General features: G+C 42.8%; 1 protein-coding gene across 4 annotated transcripts in view; it reads left to right on the top strand.

The window, feature by feature from the left end:
* The window catches only part of SLC9A9 (solute carrier family 9 member A9), a 560,292-nt gene extending 543,918 nt beyond the window's left edge, over positions 1 to 16,374 (top strand). Inside the window, exons 15-17 of one of the 4 annotated variants that reach the window (XM_007188090.3) lie at positions 7,616 to 7,721; positions 8,992 to 9,249; positions 16,293 to 16,374. In XM_007188090.3, the coding sequence (XP_007188152.2) occupies positions 7,616 to 7,721; positions 8,992 to 9,219 (334 nt within the window). In that variant the 3' untranslated portion in view covers positions 9,220 to 9,249; positions 16,293 to 16,374. Of the gene's footprint in view, positions 1 to 7,615; positions 7,722 to 8,991; positions 9,448 to 10,118; positions 10,585 to 16,292 lie in introns of those variants that run through there. The other 3 variants (XM_057545832.1, XM_007188089.3, XM_007188091.3) reach the window with 3 other exon arrangements.
* Positions 16,375 to 18,953: the final 2,579 nt, after the last annotated feature.

Here is an 18,953-nt window from a genome sequence, read left to right as displayed (position 1 = left end):
TATGGTGATATTTAAACAAAGAATCAGTCATTTTCAGAGGGTCATAACCAATCATTATCTGGAAAACTAGTAAATAGAGGGAATATATCAAACATTTATCTTGCCTTTCCTGTATTGACTATTCCACTGAATATCCCAATAGGACAAATGAAAAGTGTCTCTTTATAAAAGTATTCTACCTAATAAAATAATAAAAAGATAAAATTAGAATTTCACTGTTTGCATACTCCAGTGAGCAAATAGATATAGTTATTACACATCAGTGTCTGCTAAAATCACACGAAGAGAGACAACCAGATATGATGTGCCTTCTTTAGTCTTGCAGAAGGGGTAGAATAAAACCTGAATCTCATCCAGTCTCTGGATCCAGCTGGCAATTTGCAGGAGATACGAAGGGCAGAGGAACATGCTGGGCTGCACATGAGTTTGCAATCAGCAATTCAGACCATGGGAAACTCCACAGGTCCAATGGCCCAGGTTCCTCAGCAAATAAATTATAAAGAAAAGGGTGGAAGAGGAATCTATAGATTAAAAGACATAACACATTTTTTAAAATAGGCAAGACCAAACTGTAGTGTGCCAGAATGCACATTTAAGTGACAAAACTGTAATAAAAACTCAAGGAAGTGACTTGTATAAAAATCAGGATAGTAGTTACTTTTGGAGAGAGGAAGAAGTTTTGATTAGGATGAGACACCTGAAAAGGGTTTCAAGGGTAGGCGACATAGTTCCATTTCCTGGAAACTGGAAGGTTTCCATGCCTTATAATGATCCATTAAGAAACACATTAGATTTGTGATGTTTGATGTATCACTTTTTCATTTTACAACAAAAAGATTTTATTTTATAAGCTCCCTCAAGGAGCTTAGAGTCTAAAGAGGAAGATGGAGATGTAAACAATCAGCTTTAAGACAATGTGATAAATGCAGTCAGGCAGGTATGTATTATACATGTTGCTCCGGATCCGCCATGGAGCTGAAGCAGTTCAGCGTGGCAGATCTGAGATGGCTATTGGGAGGAAGGGACACACCAGCCTGGCCTTGAAGGGAGAGCCATTCTCCAAACAGACATGTGAGTAGCAGAGCTCAGAGACCAGGCTGAAGGGGCTTGCGGTCACTCCTTGCTATCTTATTCCAGGCAGTTCTGCTTACCACTCAGGGTGTTTATTCGGGCTTCATTTCTGCCCTAGCAGTTGTCTAGGGCAATTTCCTTTAAAATCGTAAAGGTTAGGATTGTCAACCAAAGGAACACATGTTCACCCTTGTATGTGAATTGCGGGTTTCTGCCTTTTCCTTGTTTTTATTTATTTTTTCTTATTTTTTTTAATTGGAGTATAATTGCTTTACCATATTGTATTAGTTTCTGCTGTAGAACGAAGTGAATCAGCTATTATGTATATATATATCCCCTCCCTCTTGAGCCTCCCTGCCACTCCCCCATCCCACCCCTCTAGGTCATCACAGAGCACCAAGCTGAGCTCCCTGTGCTATACAGCAGCTTCCCACCAGCTATCTATTTTACACATGGTAGTGTATATACATCAGTGCTACTCTCTCACTTCGTCCCACCCTCCCCTTCCCCCCTGTGTCCACAAGTCCATTCTCTACATCTGTGTCTCTTTTCTGGCCTGCAAATATGTTCATCAGTACCATTTTTCTAGATTCCCTATATATGCATTAATATACGATATTTGTTTTTCTCTTTCTGACTTACTTCACTCTGTATGACAGACTCTAGATTCTTCCACATCACTACAAATGACACAATTTCGTTCATTTTTATGGCTGAGTAATATTCCATTGTATATTCTTGATAGCTTGTTCTTGAAATAGAGTGGCTGCTGCAAAGACAGGACCACACCTCTACGTTCTCTGCGTGTGCCAGTGCAGAATGGGAAGTCCTCCCTCAAGCTAGAGAGAACAGAGTGATGAAAGAGCTTAAAGAAGAGGGCTTTTGGTTGGACTCTTAAAGCCTTCCTCCAACCTGAACCCCAAATACAGCTCAGCAAAATTTTTCATCACATACTTAAGCAAGATGGCAAGACAGTGTGTCCAATTACAGAATCCAACATATCCTAAGGAAGAGGGAGAACACACTCAATTCAATTTGTTAGCCCACATTTCCTGTGAAATAAAGCATAAAGTGTGTGATTTGTATATTGGAATCAAAGAATGATGGGGTGTGTACAATTTGGGGGTATCCTCTACTTGTTCTGTTTATGGATGTTGAGTAAATACCAGCATGGGGACTCAGCAAATCCATAGCAAATGGGACCTGGTTTCTTGCAGTAACATATGGGCTTGGAGGGCAAGGTCGGCTCCCACTCTGGGATGCACTTACCCTTCCCCACCCACCTGCCATTGATCCCTGACCATCTCTGGTAGCAAGTCAGCCCTGGAAGTTAAATGCACTCTGGAAAGGGAGGTAAAGATAGTTTAGAAGAGAATCGAAAAGCCATCTGATTACACATTTCTTGATCTATAAAATGGGACTATAATACCCACCTACAGTTGTAAAGAGAAAATAAGGTATAGAGAAATGTCTTATAAATAAAAAGATGCAGGGTGTATTCCTAAAAAGATAAATGTGCTTTCCTTCTCTACACACCTCTGAATTAACAAGAATTTTTTCCTGATAACAAGACCATTTATCAAGCTTATACATACAAACACATGCATATGCTCCCAATAGGCACAAAGTCTTCCTACACAAGCCTACAAAGTCTTCCTACACAAGCCTACAAAGACTTCCTACAAAGTCTTCCTACAAGATGCGATGCTTCATTACTCCACTCTCAGGTGTAACATCATCAAGACTGTATCTTGTTGAGCCAAGTTGCTGACCCATCCCCCAGGGACAAATTGAAACAATTGGCATTAGTCAGGTCTGGGTTCTGGGCAAAATGGGCTTATCTTATACCTATCCTCACCCTAAAAATGATGGCTTTATGGACATAAGAGGCCATGTTCTTTTTCTTCCTATTTAAGCTCTAAATCTCATATGGAGGGCAATACTCTGGAGAGAGACCACTGTGTTCCATACTTGCCTGATCATCAGTCGCCTTGACCATTGAAAATACAGAGTCCCAGGCCACTTCCCAGACCTGCCAAATCAAAATCTCCAGGGCAAGACTTGGACATCTGAATTTTTAACAAATGCCAAGACAGTCTTCACGATGAGGCATGTTTAGAGAAAGCCAAGATAGAACATAGCTCTTCAGGGTTCTAAAATCAAAGACTTTTCAAGAAGTCCAGAAACAGGGGCATGTTAGTCTTCTCAGGCTGCCATAACAAAATACCATAAAATGCTGGCTTAAACAACAGAAACTTATTTTATCACAGTTCTGGGGACTGGAAGTCTGAGCTCAGGATGCCAGCATGGTCAGGTTCTGGTGAGAACTCTCTTCCAGGCTTGCAAACAGGCACCACCTCACTGTGTGTTCACACGACCCCTTTGTGGACATGTGGAGAGAGAGAGAGCAAACTCTCTGGATTCTCTTCTTAGAAGGACACTAATCCCCTCAGGAAGGCCCCACCCTCATGATCTCATTTAACCCTACTTACCTCCCAAAGGCGCCATTTCCAAATACCATCACAGTGGGGGTCAGGGCTTCAACATGTGAATTTTGGGAGAACACAAACATTCAATCCATAGTACAGGGCAATGGGGCTTACTCCCTTCAAAGGGGCAGATGTTCTTTGTGGAGCTGGATCTTTGCTTGGGGTTTCTGCATCTGAGCAATCTATGTAGGACCGTGTTATAAGAGGCATAGGCCTCTTATAAGTGCAAGCTGTGCACCCATTGGTTTTGGCAACTTACAAAGGACAAAACATGAGGACTTAGAATAATCAAAACAGAAACTAACAAAAGAGAGAAATCAATGTCACCACTATTTTGGATGTTGGTTCAGTTAAGCAATAAATTTAGCTCTGGACCTGCTGATAGCAGATGCATTTTCTCCTTTGGCCTGAGTTAATTGTCTTTCCTATTTCACACATGTTAAATTCCGGGTAGAGTTCCAGCTTTTACTTACATCTCCTGAACCAGACTGCTCTTCCCAAACTTATGCCCTTTAAAGATGAGAAAAGTCATTGTTTTTTTTCCCCCCAGAGCTTAACATTTCATCTCGATGCATTTCGAGCTTATTAGAAAAGCAAAACTAGCTGTACCAGAAATACCCAATGGGGAATCTCTCTCTCTCCGAACATATACTAGAACCTGATAAGAAAAATAACACATTTTGCAAAATTGGCAGTTGGGGTTTCCTGTAGATCAAAAGAGTTTTCTTACTTTTTAATAATTCAGGTAATCCTGGAGATCCAGCCACTTCCCAGATACTGCTCAGCGATGAAGAACGCAGAAAGTCATTGAGTCCCCAATTCCAAATAAGTTATCCAATTAGATGAGACTTGTTACTCAGTGTCTCTATACTAGCGGGAAGGTGCCCAATGTGGTGGAAATGTCTGGGGTCTCGGGCCCAGCTCTGCCAATAACTAGCTGGCTCTGTTCCACTGAGCAATTCTTTTACTCTCTTTGAGCCTGTTTTCAACATTAATTCAACAACTATTTCTTGAACATCTAATATGTGCCAAGCATTGTATCCAGCTGAACTGGACAGCCCTGCCCTCAAGGAGACCACCATCTAGAGACAAGGGAGCTTTCCATTCTATAATGTAATTGTTAATTTCCTTGTGTGGATACTTCAGTAGTTTAGCACATAATATAAAAACATGTGAGTATATGAAGGAACAAATGAATGATTGAATGAGTGAAGCACAAAGTTGTTTTCTAACCACTTTATTTTATGCCATTACCACATGGTCCCCTTTCTCTGATAACCTAGGCCCAAGAGATCCATCTCTGACTTGACCTTCCTTAGGCTTTTATCCTCAGGAAATCCTCATTTGTTGGCTGTCATCTGCTCCCTTCATTCTTCCCTTGACACAGTCACCCAGAATCCACCTCCATCGCTCATAATACCCCTGAATATTTTCCTAAACTATAAATTCGACGAACATCCACTGAGCACATTATATATGGCAAGCACTGGGCAAACCAAGACGTTGGAGAACGTAGACTCTGGTCCACATCTGCCGTGTCTGCGGATGGTGCTTACACGTTCCGTTCACTTTTGCCACGCGGTGTATGTGTCCTTCCTTTGACTTGCCGCTACTGAGATGCCAGCACAGCCAGAATGGCATCATGAGTTTCCTAGAAGAGTCTTATGTCAGCAAATTCTCCCGCCTCTCACCTACTACCTGACGCCAGCCCCCCATACAACAATGTTTAACCCAAATAGCTATTTTTGGTGTAGGAGCAGCTCAAATATTCCAACCACTAACTAGCCTGTGACTCTCAATGCCGCAGCAAATGCCAGGAGTGCCACTCTCTCATCTCTACCCTCATATCATTTCCCCTCTGTTATTTGAACAATAATTGACACACCACTCTCTCCAGAAAGTATTGCTTAGAAAATAATGTTTTTAAATAAAATAGCATTTGAATGGCATGTGAAAGCGTAACACCTCTTTTCCATGTTATTTCAGTTAATAGCCATGGCAATGCTTGAGGCTCACAGGGGTCAATCACTAGACCACAGGTCATAGAGTCGGTGAAGGGGCAGAGATGGCAGTTGTGCCCAAGTCTTCTGAGTCGAAAATCCAAGAGCTTGTCCAGAGGGGCTAGACGGTAGCCCATTTGGTCCAGGCCTCACGGTCACAAAAAGCTACAAAGTAAGTCATAAGTGTTAGCTCCAATAACAAGACACATAAAGTTGAAGAGATACCTCATCAGGATGAAAAGAAGAAAATGTGCCTTGTGCAAGTTTAAATTTGTGTTTTCGTTTTGTAACATGATTTTGGCATTTTGATTTTTCATTATATTGAGAATCTCAAACAATGGAAGTTGCCCAGGCCTCTCTTGAACAACAGACCTCATTTTTATTTACACAACATCGCTAAAAATGTTGCTTACTTGCTGTCACTTTTCCATCTGGAAATAAAATTGGCTGGATTTTCTTTGATTTATACTCCAGTTGTATAATATATATATCTCATCCACCTCACCTCCCTAAAAAAACAAAAAAAAATCTTCTCTGACCTATGCACACCATAAAACCTAGTAAGACCATATGCCCCCTGCCTGAGAGGGTCCGCAGCTCACCAGCAGGGGTGCTGTCTGCAAGCTTTTCTCTCTAGAGAACCAGCTGGTCACATGCACGATTCTGCTCTGATAAATTACCTTTCACTAGGGGGTGACGGTGGTGGATTCGAATAGCAAAGGGAGCCTCCGGATTATTTAAAATCATCATATCTCTAGGCTTCAATTCCTTCATCCATAAAATGAAGGTAGTAACACTCTGTAATAAAAATTAATGGCAAATCATCAAGGGCTTCCCAGAGTTGTAGATAGACTTACAAGATGTTGCAAAGAATGCCAGGCTCTGAACTTTAATATCTTCCCGGTCCTTAACTGAGCACAACAGCTGCTCATCTGAAAAGAGTCGTCAAGTTTTCTATTCGCAGTTGCAATTACAGACCCTCTCAAGCATCTTTTCAGTCGCTCTCCTTGCATCATAACTAGGCTGTGTTCATGAGCCTCGCCTGCTCTGTCCCCACTGTGGTGGTGAGTGATCTGAAGCCAGAGGCAACCAGATTCCTGGCCCATGTGGGCTGCATCCTCCCTCTGTCCCACACGCTCAGAGTATCCAGGGCATGACAGAATGGTGTCGTCCAGCGGTGGGTGGGCTCCAGACGAGCCATTGCCTGGATGACCTCTTGTCTTGAGTGCCTGGGGGTGACGGTACATCCTCACGAGCCGATGGTACCTGCTTTCCATTTTGTTTTCCCTTTCCCTATTTATTAGAGCATTTCAGAAAGTCGATGAGGTGAGCTATTCTCCAGAAGAGGAAATAATACAAAGCTTAAAAGCTGTTTCTGATAGAATGGTGAAATAATTTCACTACTTTTCTTGGAGGAAAATAATAAATAAATAAGGCAACCTGAGGCAGCCTCTAGGGATTTCATTACAGATAGATTGGAGGGAAACATAACGGCTTTAGATGAACAGGTTTTTCTTTTCACTTGTTAGAGCACTTTGGGATGAAGAGAGGAGAAAGGCAGGTGCTAGACAGTAGAATAAACCTGGCTCCAGCTTATTTACATTATTTCGTATGGAGATGCATTGATGTATGAAGTATAAAGTGACTGTGTTGACTAGTGAAAATAAAGTATTTTGGTAAACAATCTCTGTTCACTACCCAGTCCTAGAATGAGTGAACGTTTTATGAAATACCTCTTGCTTCTTTGTGACAATTACCTCTGGTTTAAGATGTGCGTGCGGTTTTAGGAAAACACAGTCTCGTATGCTGCTATTAAAGTCATTCAGGTCGAGGCGCCATTTCTCCATGATTAAAGACTACGAGGAGGGCTGGGAACGTGTGTGGAGCAAAGACTATAACTAGCCATTTTTGCGGGCCAAATTACCTCCTAAATGAGGGAGTAGGCGATTTAAACGTAAAAATAACCGTCTCTTTCGCGGCATGCAAAGGTTTGTGCTGTGTAAGAAACTAAATCCTGGCTTCCTCTTGGCAAGTATTCCCTAACAGCCCTCGCAGATATCTGAAACCAATTTTAACCCACTCTGGTCCTCCGCTGACCACAACATTACCTGAATGGTGTGACCCAATTTCCAGACTGCTCACCAGTCCTCAGGCCTACGGGGTGAGTAAATATCCCGAGAGGGACAGGCATGGTGACTATTGATGAGCCCGGGGAACCTCGGAGCTATTTCTTCCCAGCTTGAGGAGGAAGCATTTTTAAAATTCACGGCACCAAGAATCATCTCTCTTCTCTTTTCAGTTGTTGCTGATGTGGGCTCGTTCTTCTTTTTTTAAAAAAAATGCAATTTTTTTTTATTGTGACCACTATTTGTAACCATAAAATGAATTTAGAAAATATAAAAGAAGGAATATGCCCTCACAAAGTGCTGTGTTTTGAGATTTAGAATACTAGGCCTGGGCTTTATAGCTCAAGGGGGTGGAATCAAAAATGCTGAGAAGCAATGAGAATCCTTATCAGTAAATCAGAGTGTCAGGGCTTGGCGAGGAGCAGAATCTTGGAGTCTGTGGCACCCTTGGAGGTTGTCCAGCTGGCCGACCCCTTGTCTAAACAGAGAAAAAGGCGTCTCAGATCTCAGACGTGCTCAGGACACCGCAGCCTGAGCCAGTGGTTCTCCAAGTGTGTCCTCAGACCGGCGGCCTCAGAATCACTTGGAAACTTGTTAGAACTGCAAATTCTCAGGCCCTACATCACAACTCTGGTCTCAGGGGCCCAGCATCTGTGCTTCAACGAGTGATTCCGAGACATGCCAAAGTTGGAAACCACTGAGCTGAGGTCACCTAGCCAGGGTTCATTCTACAGGTAATTTCGTGTGGTCTTCCAAAAACCAATGGAAGAAGAGTTGAGATTTTAATTCCTTTCTTTAAGGGAATCTCTGTCTGAGGAAAACTTTAGTGGCCGGATCTAGTTCATTTCTACCATTATCTGCTATGGTAACTTCCAACCCTTTTTAGCCCTGTGACACTCATCCCAAGAAACATGCTGTGAGGATATACTCTTCAAAGAAAATATAACAGACATTGCATTTTAAGAATTTTGTGATAGGCGTTACAAAACCTACATTGAGAATCGTTCCGTACTCTGAGGTCACAGGATTCTGCAAACTCCTAACTCCTCTCACCCAGATTAGGTATCCATTCAAAAAATCCACTGCATTTTATTTTAACTTCCTTATCCACAGAGGTGCTCAATTAGCACATGTTCTCTTACCCATAGAGAGGGAAAACGTGACATCTGCCATACCAGCCACTTCAGCCAAGACAAGACAGGGCAGTTAAAAAAGGAAAGCAAACATCCTAGTTTCTAACACTGTAGGACTGCTATTGTTTTCTGCTTTTATCAGGAAGTGACCTCTCTTTCTTTCCAAAACCAGGAACAGGTTAAAGAGGATGATGTAGAATGTATTGTAAACCAGGATGAACTGGCTATGAATTACCAGGAACAAACCACCTCACCCTGCAGCCCTCCTGCAAGGCCAGGTCTGGACCAGAAAGCTTCACCCCAGACTCCAAGCAAGGAAAGCATTTATGAGGGGGACCTTGGCCTAGGAGGCTATGAACTCAAGCTTGAGCAAACTCCGGGTGAATCCCAGCTGAATTAATGGGCGTGAACAACGCCGAGGTAATCACAGGTAATGCAGGGATCACTGACGATCAAGCCAAGCCGACGCGGCTGCATGGGGGAGAGGCTGGAAAATGTCTGAAGGGCATAAATTGGAGAGATTCAAAACCTTATCACGTGTATCCTCTGGTGCCTGCAGAAATGAGAATTTATTATCATCCCTCTATGTTACGCAACTGCATTTAAGTTTTTGACAGCGCCATTTTTATTAGTGAATCGAGTGGGGTGGGAAGGGTGCAGGGGGAGGGAGGGAGGAGTCTAGCTGCTGGGAGGATGAAACAGATGTGCTGTGTCTGCAAGGTGTTTCTTTTCTGTGTGCAGCTCTCTGGGCCCTTCACTCAGATTTGGGATTCTCTTCCCTTCATTAAGGAGAGTTTAAACATCAGAAAAAGAGTTTCTGAGCTTAAATGTGCGGCTCCTAAGCTGGAGGGAATGCCCAGTTCTTCAGGAAGTGAGACGTTTTATATGTTTAGAACCTAGGCTCCCACTCGCTCCTAATGATCCGGGGATATTTGCCCAGATAAGTGCTTGCTTGATACCACTGTTGACGGCCTCACAGAACCCACGGCGCCTGGGGACCCGCTGTTCTCCTCCGCATCCTCTTCAAGTTGCTCCTCCCCTTGCTTGAAGCCATTGGTGACAGCTTTGTTGCGCTCTGCACTAAATGCAGTGCCACTTTTCACCTTGGTAGGACCCCTTCCAGGGACAGCGGGGTCCTCTCCTCCGTACCATGTCCTTGTTTGCAACTGAGTCACTTCCTGGCTCTGTGGCAGGTCCCTCTGTCTGCTGAGTGATGAGATTCCTTAGCACAGGTTCCTCTCCACACAGCAGGAGTCGGGACAGGAACCCTGACCTGTCCTCCATTTCCAACTCTCACAGCTCAGCAGCAGCGCAGGGGCAGGAGCGAGAGGAGCAGGGCGGAGGGTGCGCAGAGACCGCGCGGAGGAGACAAGGACGCAGCATCAGGAGCATTTTTACAAGGCATGGCTCACGGCCCATGGCGGGGAGACCAACGCAATAGCTTTTAATTTAGCTGCACAACTTTTAAGCCATTAAGATACCTCAAACACAGCTTCTCTTGAAATACAAATGTTAACATCAGACTCCAAGAAAGCAGACCCCAGTCACAGGTTAGGAATGGCATCTTCCTGGGACCCAAAGCTCGGAAGTAACATAGGCTTTGCTGACCAGTTATTTGGCTTTAGACGTGAACCATGGTGGTGCTGGGCACGCCACTACGCAGATTCTCTTGCTTTCCAAACAGTAGAATCCAAGGGCACAAATTGTTTTCTACTCAGCTAAGTATAACATGGTCATTCCGGGTAAATATGGCAAATGGCAAAGCAGGAAGTTTTCTAATTTGACTTCATCCTAATAAAATTTTGTTAAAAAGCACGATTGTTTTATTTATGTATTTAAAGCCATCTTCTACTGTCCACGCCAATTGGCAGTGCTAAGCCCTTGCTCTCGAAGTGCCAGGTGAAGGGGGACTGAAAGGTGATGTAAGGGAGATGCAGGGGTCCTCTGGGCCAGGAAGAGCCATGGGGGCTGCTGGCCTAGTCAGTGACGCGTGGAGAGAGCACAGCGGGCTGGGAGGATGTGAGAAGGGAAAGCGGAGTCAGGCAGAGGGGAGCACCTCCTCCTTTCACACTGCAGGGGACCAGAAACTTGCAAAACAGGGCAGGAGGTGCTAGAGGAGAAAGGATGAAGGAAAGGTGGGAGAGAAGGATTCATCTTATTTCTGCCTTTATCATGTGAAAGGGAGGGATGAGAACTCGGTGTTTTGTTTCTTTTCCTCTGCGTGGAGGAAGACACATCAGGGAAAGAGAAGATCCCCCCAAAACAGACAAACGTTAGTGAGGGAAGGAGTGGAGAGAAGGGAGAGAAATATGACACACTGGATGGAAATGAGGTGAGGTAGAGAGGGGACGATACACTGTCTACACCCAGTACCAACTGGCTAAGAGGGCAGACAACGAAATAGCCTCCTGGCCCACAGGCAAAGCCCTCTTCCTGCTTGGAAAAAAATCTCTTTCCATCTGAACATCATGAACCATTACCCACAAGGAGAATGAGGGCTGTTTAATCTGGGCTGGACCACTTATCCCAGCTGACTCCAGGTAGGTATGATATTGTGAGTTTGAGGAAATGTGTGTCCCGCCCAATTGGACAGGGTTCCAGCTTCAAGATGTGATAACCAGCCTCTTTCCCTCTGAATCAGACCAAGACCAGAACAGAGGCTAGCTAGTGTCCCATTAGCAATTCATAAAACCAAATTCCCTTTCTGCTCCTGTTGTGAAGGATAATAATTTATGATCTTAAGAAATGCTCTGTGCTTTCATTAGCAGCATCAGGATGGTGGAATTCAAACCTATTATTTACTGCCAGTTTCTAATGAATAATAAAGGCAAAGGAGCTTTATTCAAACCATTAATGCTTGCATTCATTATTAGAGCTTTAAACAGGACCCTAATTAATTCACTTAAGGTTCTTCCTTGAACTTCTTACCGTGTATACATCACACTCACATACACACACACACACACACACACACACACACACACACACGAGTTCCTTTCACTGTCAGGGTCCCAGCTAACGTCTCTGTAGTGTTCTCCCTGGTACTCAGCACACGTCTGAGCAAGTTGAAGCCTGGTGGCAAATGCCATCACGGTCTTCATTCATGAAGTTTCTGGAAACTTCTTGGAGGACAACTTAATGATAAAAATCGAAGCTGAAAATTCAAATACCCTTTGACCCACCAGTTTCATAAGCAAAATTTTTATTCCAGATATTTGAGAATTTTATACATATAAAGAATATTTATTAAAGCAACTGAATTGCCATCCTGGTTAAATAAAACATGGCACAGCCATCTCATGAAACAGCACCGTAAGTACTGATGTGGAATGATCTCCAAGATATATTGTTAAACAAAAAGAGCAAGGTGCAGAACAGATGGTGTGCTGTCATTCTGGATGTTGAAGAAGAAATTGGTAGTATGATTGCCTCTTAAGAATTAAAGAGAGATTTCTCACTTTTGCAGCTTTTGGGTTTTGTACACTGTAAATGCACTATTTATTCAAAATAATAATAAGAAGAAGATTCCTATGAAGCAACACATTAAGGTACTGAGTTGCAATAGGAAGTAAGGACTGGAAAAACTATTTTACACTGCAATCTTTGAGACCTTGAGAATACAAAGTACAGCATCAATAACACCAATAGCTTCTGGTTTATTCATTTGCATCATTCAACACACATGGATGCAAACTATGTAAAAGATCTTTAAAATTCAAAGACATGTGACTCAGTCCCATCCAGCCCATATCTAGTAGAGACAGACAGCTAAAAAATAATGACTCCTTATAAGGTATCAAAATATACGATAAAGCTATAGTAACCAAAACAGTGTAGTATTGGCCTGGAAATAAGCAAAGCAATCAAGAAAATCTACTACAAAGGACAGAAATGGACTCATGAATATATTTAGAAACTTAATACATAAAAAATGTCATTTCAACTTGGGGGCATGGATGAATAGACTATTATTCAATAAACAGTATGGACCAGTGGACTTTCAATTTGGAAAAAGAAAGGAAATTAGGTAATACCCTCAAACATCATAAAATTAAATTCCAAGTAACTTTAACAGCTAAATGTAAAAAATAAAGCTACAGAATAACAAAAAATATAAAATAGAATATGTAAATAACTTTGGCATATGGATGGTCTTCCTGAGAAAGATAAAAACCAGAAACAAAGAATGATACATTTGACTACATAAAAATACAAAATTTCTTATAATTAAAGACACAATAAGCAAAATTTTTTAAATGAAGTGGAGAAATATATATATATATATATATATATATATATATATATACTTTTTGTTTGTGTGACTAAGGATCATTCTTCAAAATATACAAAGAACTTTTACTGATGCATGAGAAAAGAAAGAAAAAAACTACCAAATAAAAAAATATGTCAAGAAATGTAGAATCAAATATGTATACCTTCTATCCAGACTTCTACTTTTAGGCATCCCTGTAGAAAAGAAATACTTGGCATTTATGCATAAGGAAGTGTACAAAATGATATTCATTGTGACACTGTTATTGCAAAATACTGGGGGAGAAAATGTCCATCAATAGCAGAAAAGTTGGACAAAGGATTAATCTCCAAAATATATAAACAGCTCATGCAGCTCAATATTAAGAAAACAACAACCCAATCCAAAAATGGGCAGAAGACCTAAATAGACATTTCTCCAAAGAAGACATACAGATGGCCAAGAAGCACATGAAAAGCTGCTCAACATCACTAACTATTAGAGAAATGCAAATCAAAACTACAGTGAGGTATCACCTCACACCAGTTAGAATGGGCATCATCAGAAAATCGACAAACAACAAATGCTGGAGAGGGTGTGGAGAAAAGGGAACCCTCTTGCGCTATTGGTGGGAATGTAAATTGATACAGCCACTATGGAGAACAGTATGGAGGTTCCTTAAAAAACTAAGAATTACCATATGATCCAGCAATCTCGCTACTGGGCATATACCCAGAGAAAACCATAATTCAAAAAGACACATGCACCCCAATGTTCATTGCAGCACTATTTACAACAGCCAGGCCATGGAAGCAACCTAAATGCCCATCGACAGATGAATGGATAAAGAAGATGTGGTACATATATACAATGGAATATTACTCAGTCATAAAAAGGAACGAAATTGGGTCATTTGTAGAGACGTGGATGGACCTAGAGACTGTCATACAGAGTGAAATAAGTCATAAAGAGAAAAACAAATATCGTATATTATTGCATATATGTGGAACCTAGAAAAATGGTACAGATGAACCGGTTTGCAGGGCAGAAATAGAGACACAGATGTAGAGAAAAAACGTATGGACACCAAGGGGGGAAAGCAGTGGGGGGCGGGGGTGTGGTGGTGGTGTGGTGAATTGGGAGATTGGGATTGACATGTATACAATGATGTGTATAAAGTTGATGACTAATAAGAACCTGCTGTATAAAAAAATAAAATAAAATTCAAAAATTCAAAAAAAAGATAAATTAGTGGAAAAAAGATTGCTAAGCAAAGCAATTTAATTCTTTCTATTTGAAATTTTTTGAGAAATGTTAATGCCTGCATAGCATCAATAAAACTCCTTTTAAAAGGTTAAAAAAAAAGTAGGAGAAGAGTTAACTAAACTGTATTATACCCATACTCTGCAGCAGTTATACTCTATGTAGAGATGGACCCATACATATGCACTCAACATGGAAATATTTTCAAGATAAATTGTTAGTGAAAAAACAGTCTGGAATGATCCACAGCAGACTGATAACAAAAAGAGGAGTGTGAATAGGAGGACTGAATCAAGAGAGCCTTTTGGTTTATCCACATTACTTTTAATTTTTACAATGATACCATTTTCATGTATGATCGGTTCTTAGAGTGGCTCTGGCTTCAAGATGGGAGTGGGGGGTGAAGATATGGTCAAGAAAGGCTTCGAGGAGGAACTTACATTTGAGTGAAGTCTTGAAAGATGAGAGGATTTGACCAAGCGGACATGATGGGTGCTGCTGGCCCGTGGGGCAGGAGGTACGGTGGATCATTAGAATATGGCAAAGGCATTCCAATCAAAGGGAACAGCCTGGGCAGGGACAAAGGGGTATGAAGCAGCCTGGCGCATTAGAGAAACTGTAAATTATTCCACATGGGGCTGTTTATGTGTTTGAGTGTGAGAAAATGGAAGAATAAGAGATAATTCTGTAGATGTAGATCAAATGAAGCAGTCTGGGCCATGATCCTTTGAGAATGGGGAGCTATTGAAATATTTTAAACAGGGAAGAAAATTACATGTATTGTGAGGAGACGGAGTGCAAGTAAGACTGGGAGTTGGTGCAACAACCCAGTTAGGATGCTATTTTACTAGCCCAGGAGAGAGATGATAAGAGACTTAACTCAGGTGGAATCAAGGAGGATGGAGAGGGGGCACCTTCTAGACAGGTTTCAGAGTGAGAATCTACAAAGTTGGTAACTGATTGGATATGGAAGATGAGGAAGCTGGAGGAGCCCAGAACAATCCCAAGTTTAAGGCTTAGGTGACAATAGGTTGATGGCTCCATTCACTGAGGGTATTAGGAGGAGGAACAAGGAAAAGCCAGTGGATTCAGCTCTGGACATGCTGAGCCTGAGGTTCCCATGTAGAGCTTCATGGAGCTATCCAGAGGTTTACAAGGATCTGAAGTTTAAGGAAAACGTCCAGGCTGGAGGTGAGTGTTTGGAGGGACGAGATGTGCATCACAGCTTCACTGAAGAGTTTCTCAAATGCCACATGACCTTCATCACCTCTCTCTAACTCCTGCAAAGAGATTCTGATATGCCCTCCCCACAAAGGGACCGTGTCAGAATCTCCAAGGGGACAAGCATATTTTTCCTCAGAAGGCACCACAGATGATTCTCACTCAGTCCCTGGGGAGAACCACTGACAATAAGAAGAAAGAGAGAATCGGACAGAGGCTAAGTGCTACATTCAGTGGATAGACGGAGTGTGCACCCGGGAAAAGAGCCTGGATGAGCCCTCACGGAGAATTCAAGAAGCTCTGGCATTCCGGGGACAGGGAACTAGATCAGAGAAGCATCGATATCTACCGTTACTGTTCTAGAGGTCGTGTACGACCCTACCTCTCCTCAGCCGTGATAGTTTCGCTTGTCAACTCGGCTATGATATAATCCCCAGTCATTCAAACACTAATCTAGGTGTTCCTATGAATGCATATTTTGTAGATGTGATTAACATCCATCATTAGTTGACTTTAAAGGAGACTAGGCTAGCTAATCTGCGTGGGCCTCATTCAATCAGTTAAAGGCCTTCAGAGCAGAACTGAGGTTTCTGAGGAGGAGAAGTTCTGCTTGTGACCGCAGTGTCAGCTCACAGCAGAGACTTCCAAACTGCCCACTCTGATGGCCTGCCTGCCAAGATATGCCCTCCCTCACCTGATCTCTCTCCCCTCCCTCTTCCCTTCCCCTCTCCTTCCAGATGGGAACAGAAGGACAAAGACTATAATTCAAAAAGAGTCATGTACCACAATGTTCATTGCAGCTCTATTTACAATAGCCAGGACATGGAAGCAACCTAAGTGTCCATCGACAGATGAATGGATAAAGAAGATGTGGCACATATATACGATGGAATATTACTCAGCCATAAAAAGAAACGAAATGGAGGTATTTGTAGTGAGGTGGATGGAGTTAGAGTCTGTCATACAGAGTGAAGTAAGTCAGAAAGAGAAAAACAAATACACCATGCTAACACATATATATGGAATCTAAGGGGGAAAAAAAAGTCATGAAGAACCTAGTGGCAAGATGGGAATAAAGACACAGATCTACTAGAGAATGGACTTGAGGATATGGGGAGGAGGAAGGGTAAGCTGGGACGAAGTGAGAGAGTGGCATGGACATATATACACTACCAAATGTAAAATAAATAGCTAGTGGGAAGCAACCGCATAGCACAGGGAGATCAGCTTGGTGCTTTGTGACCACCTAGAGGGGTGGGATAGGGAGGGTGGGAGGGAGGGAGATGCAAGAGGGAAGAGATATGGGAACATATGTATATGTATAACTGATTCACTTTGTTATAAAGCAGAAACTAACACACCATTGTAAAGCAATTATACTCCAATAAAGATGTTAAAAAAATAAAATAAAATAAATAAATGAAACAGGTAGATTATTTGATCAATTCAAATGTTTTTGAAAGGAGCACTTCAGGGATTTGGTTCTAAAAAAACCACCTTCCGTGCTGTTTTCTGATTTACTCATAGTGTTGCCCCAGTCTCTTATCCCTCTGTGTGGAGATACGTAGCACAGTTCAAGGATAACTGATGTTCATAGGATGATCCTGAAGCACGCTCTTGAAGTACTTGTGAGATTAGCCAAGAAGCCTTCAGGTGTGTTTATCACTGAGCGTGGGCAGCTGTTAGGCTAGGTTTGGGGAGGTTGCAAGGAATAAGACGCCTGCCTATGGAAGGTTCCATAGTCTTCCCAAATATTGTCCATCAACCTGTCATCCCTTCAGTTTCACAAACATTTGTTAGAGGCTTACAATATACTGCTGATAATCCAAGTTAGTAATTGCCAGTGTCAACATCATTAATGGGATCAGTCAAGATGGCATAGATGACTAACGATGAGTCCAGACAGCACATGAATTCAAAGACATCTTGGTTCGTTGCATCACCTCAATAGGCAGACTGATTAGTTTCAGCAATGAGTGCAGAGGAGAGGGGAGCTCCACCAAGCCAGCCCGGAGGTAAAGGAGGGGACTGTGCCATCTGCGCCTTGGCACCACAGGAGGCAGCTTCTCTGCAGATCAGCATCCTCCTCTGTGCCCCCTCCCCACTGGGAACTGGTCAGTGGGAGGGGAGCACCTCAGCAAGGACCAAACACAAGAGATCAGATTCAAATGCCCCCTACTTCAGGATGTGGCCTAAGCAATGCAGTCGTACTGTGAAACTCACCCATCTTTTGCCTGGTCTACAGGCAGCCTTCAGTTAACCAAAATCACCAGGTCCCCCTCCCTGAAACCCCACTGTCCACTCATTATCTTGCAGATGGCCAGCATTCAGGATATGCTGATTTAGCAGAACTGAACTGAATTCAGTCATGGCTTGGTAGAGCTTGGTTGTACCTGGCACCATGCCTAAAGGGAAAAAGGAAAAATGACAAAAGGAAGAAAAGGAAACAAATATTAGTTGACCTTTTGATACGGGCCTCACTTTTCCAGATACAATATCTCATTTCATCCTCACAATCACCCTGGGAGCATCACATTTCAACTCCCGCCTTACGTGCGTGGACCTGGGAGAAAGGGATGTTAAGTCTTGGCCTAAGATCACGCAGCTGATTCATGGCAGAGGGGAGTTTTGAACCCAGAACCGTATAGTTCCAAAGACCATGACTTCTTCTGCAATTATACCAGGCTGCAGGCAGACTTAGCACAAGTCTGTCAATATGCACTAAGAACCCTTGATGCCCCAGCACCAGGGGCAGAAAGCCAGACAGATGTACCTCAGCTTCATGCGGTTTACAGTGATCAGACAAGTGTTATGGTACCAGTACTGGCTGAACATTGGAGGGACCGGGAGAGCTCTACAAGTTCCTGATGCCTGGGTCCACCCCCTGCAATCCTGACTTAACTGGTCTGGGCTGTGGCCTGAATGTTAGGATTTCTTAAAGCTTCTCAGACGATTCTGATGTGCAGCCAAGCTTGCAAACCACTAGATGAAAGGGATTTTGGAGGAGGGAGCAGTATCATCCAGTTGCAGAAAATCATCAAAGAGGAAGTGGTGATTGGGACGGGCAGTACAAGCTGGGAATGTGGGGCGGGGGGACAGCCTAGGGAAGGGGAAGAGCAGGGCAAACTGTGACGGCAGGGGCCGGAGGGCGCGTCCCTGGCATCCTGCTTGCTGGGGCAACAAGGAACCACACAATGGCTAAGAAGTAACAGAGGTCATGAGGATGCTGCCTTCATTTGTGTCTGATTCTCAACCCTCAGGCTATAACCACATGCACGGCCGAGACCACTGTCCAGCTAGAAAAGCACCAACTCACAAAACTTGTGAATCATCAAGTTTTAAATCCCCAGCAGACAACGCATTTGGGAGCCACAGCTGCTGCCTGAACAAAAGAAGAA

This window comes from Balaenoptera acutorostrata, chromosome 4, assembly GCF_949987535.1.
Source record: "Balaenoptera acutorostrata chromosome 4, mBalAcu1.1, whole genome shotgun sequence".
In the NCBI taxonomy this organism is placed as follows: Eukaryota; Metazoa; Chordata; class Mammalia; order Artiodactyla; family Balaenopteridae; genus Balaenoptera; species Balaenoptera acutorostrata.
The sequence above is the reverse complement of the archived record's forward strand: the minus strand, read 5'-3'. Positions and strand labels throughout refer to the sequence as shown.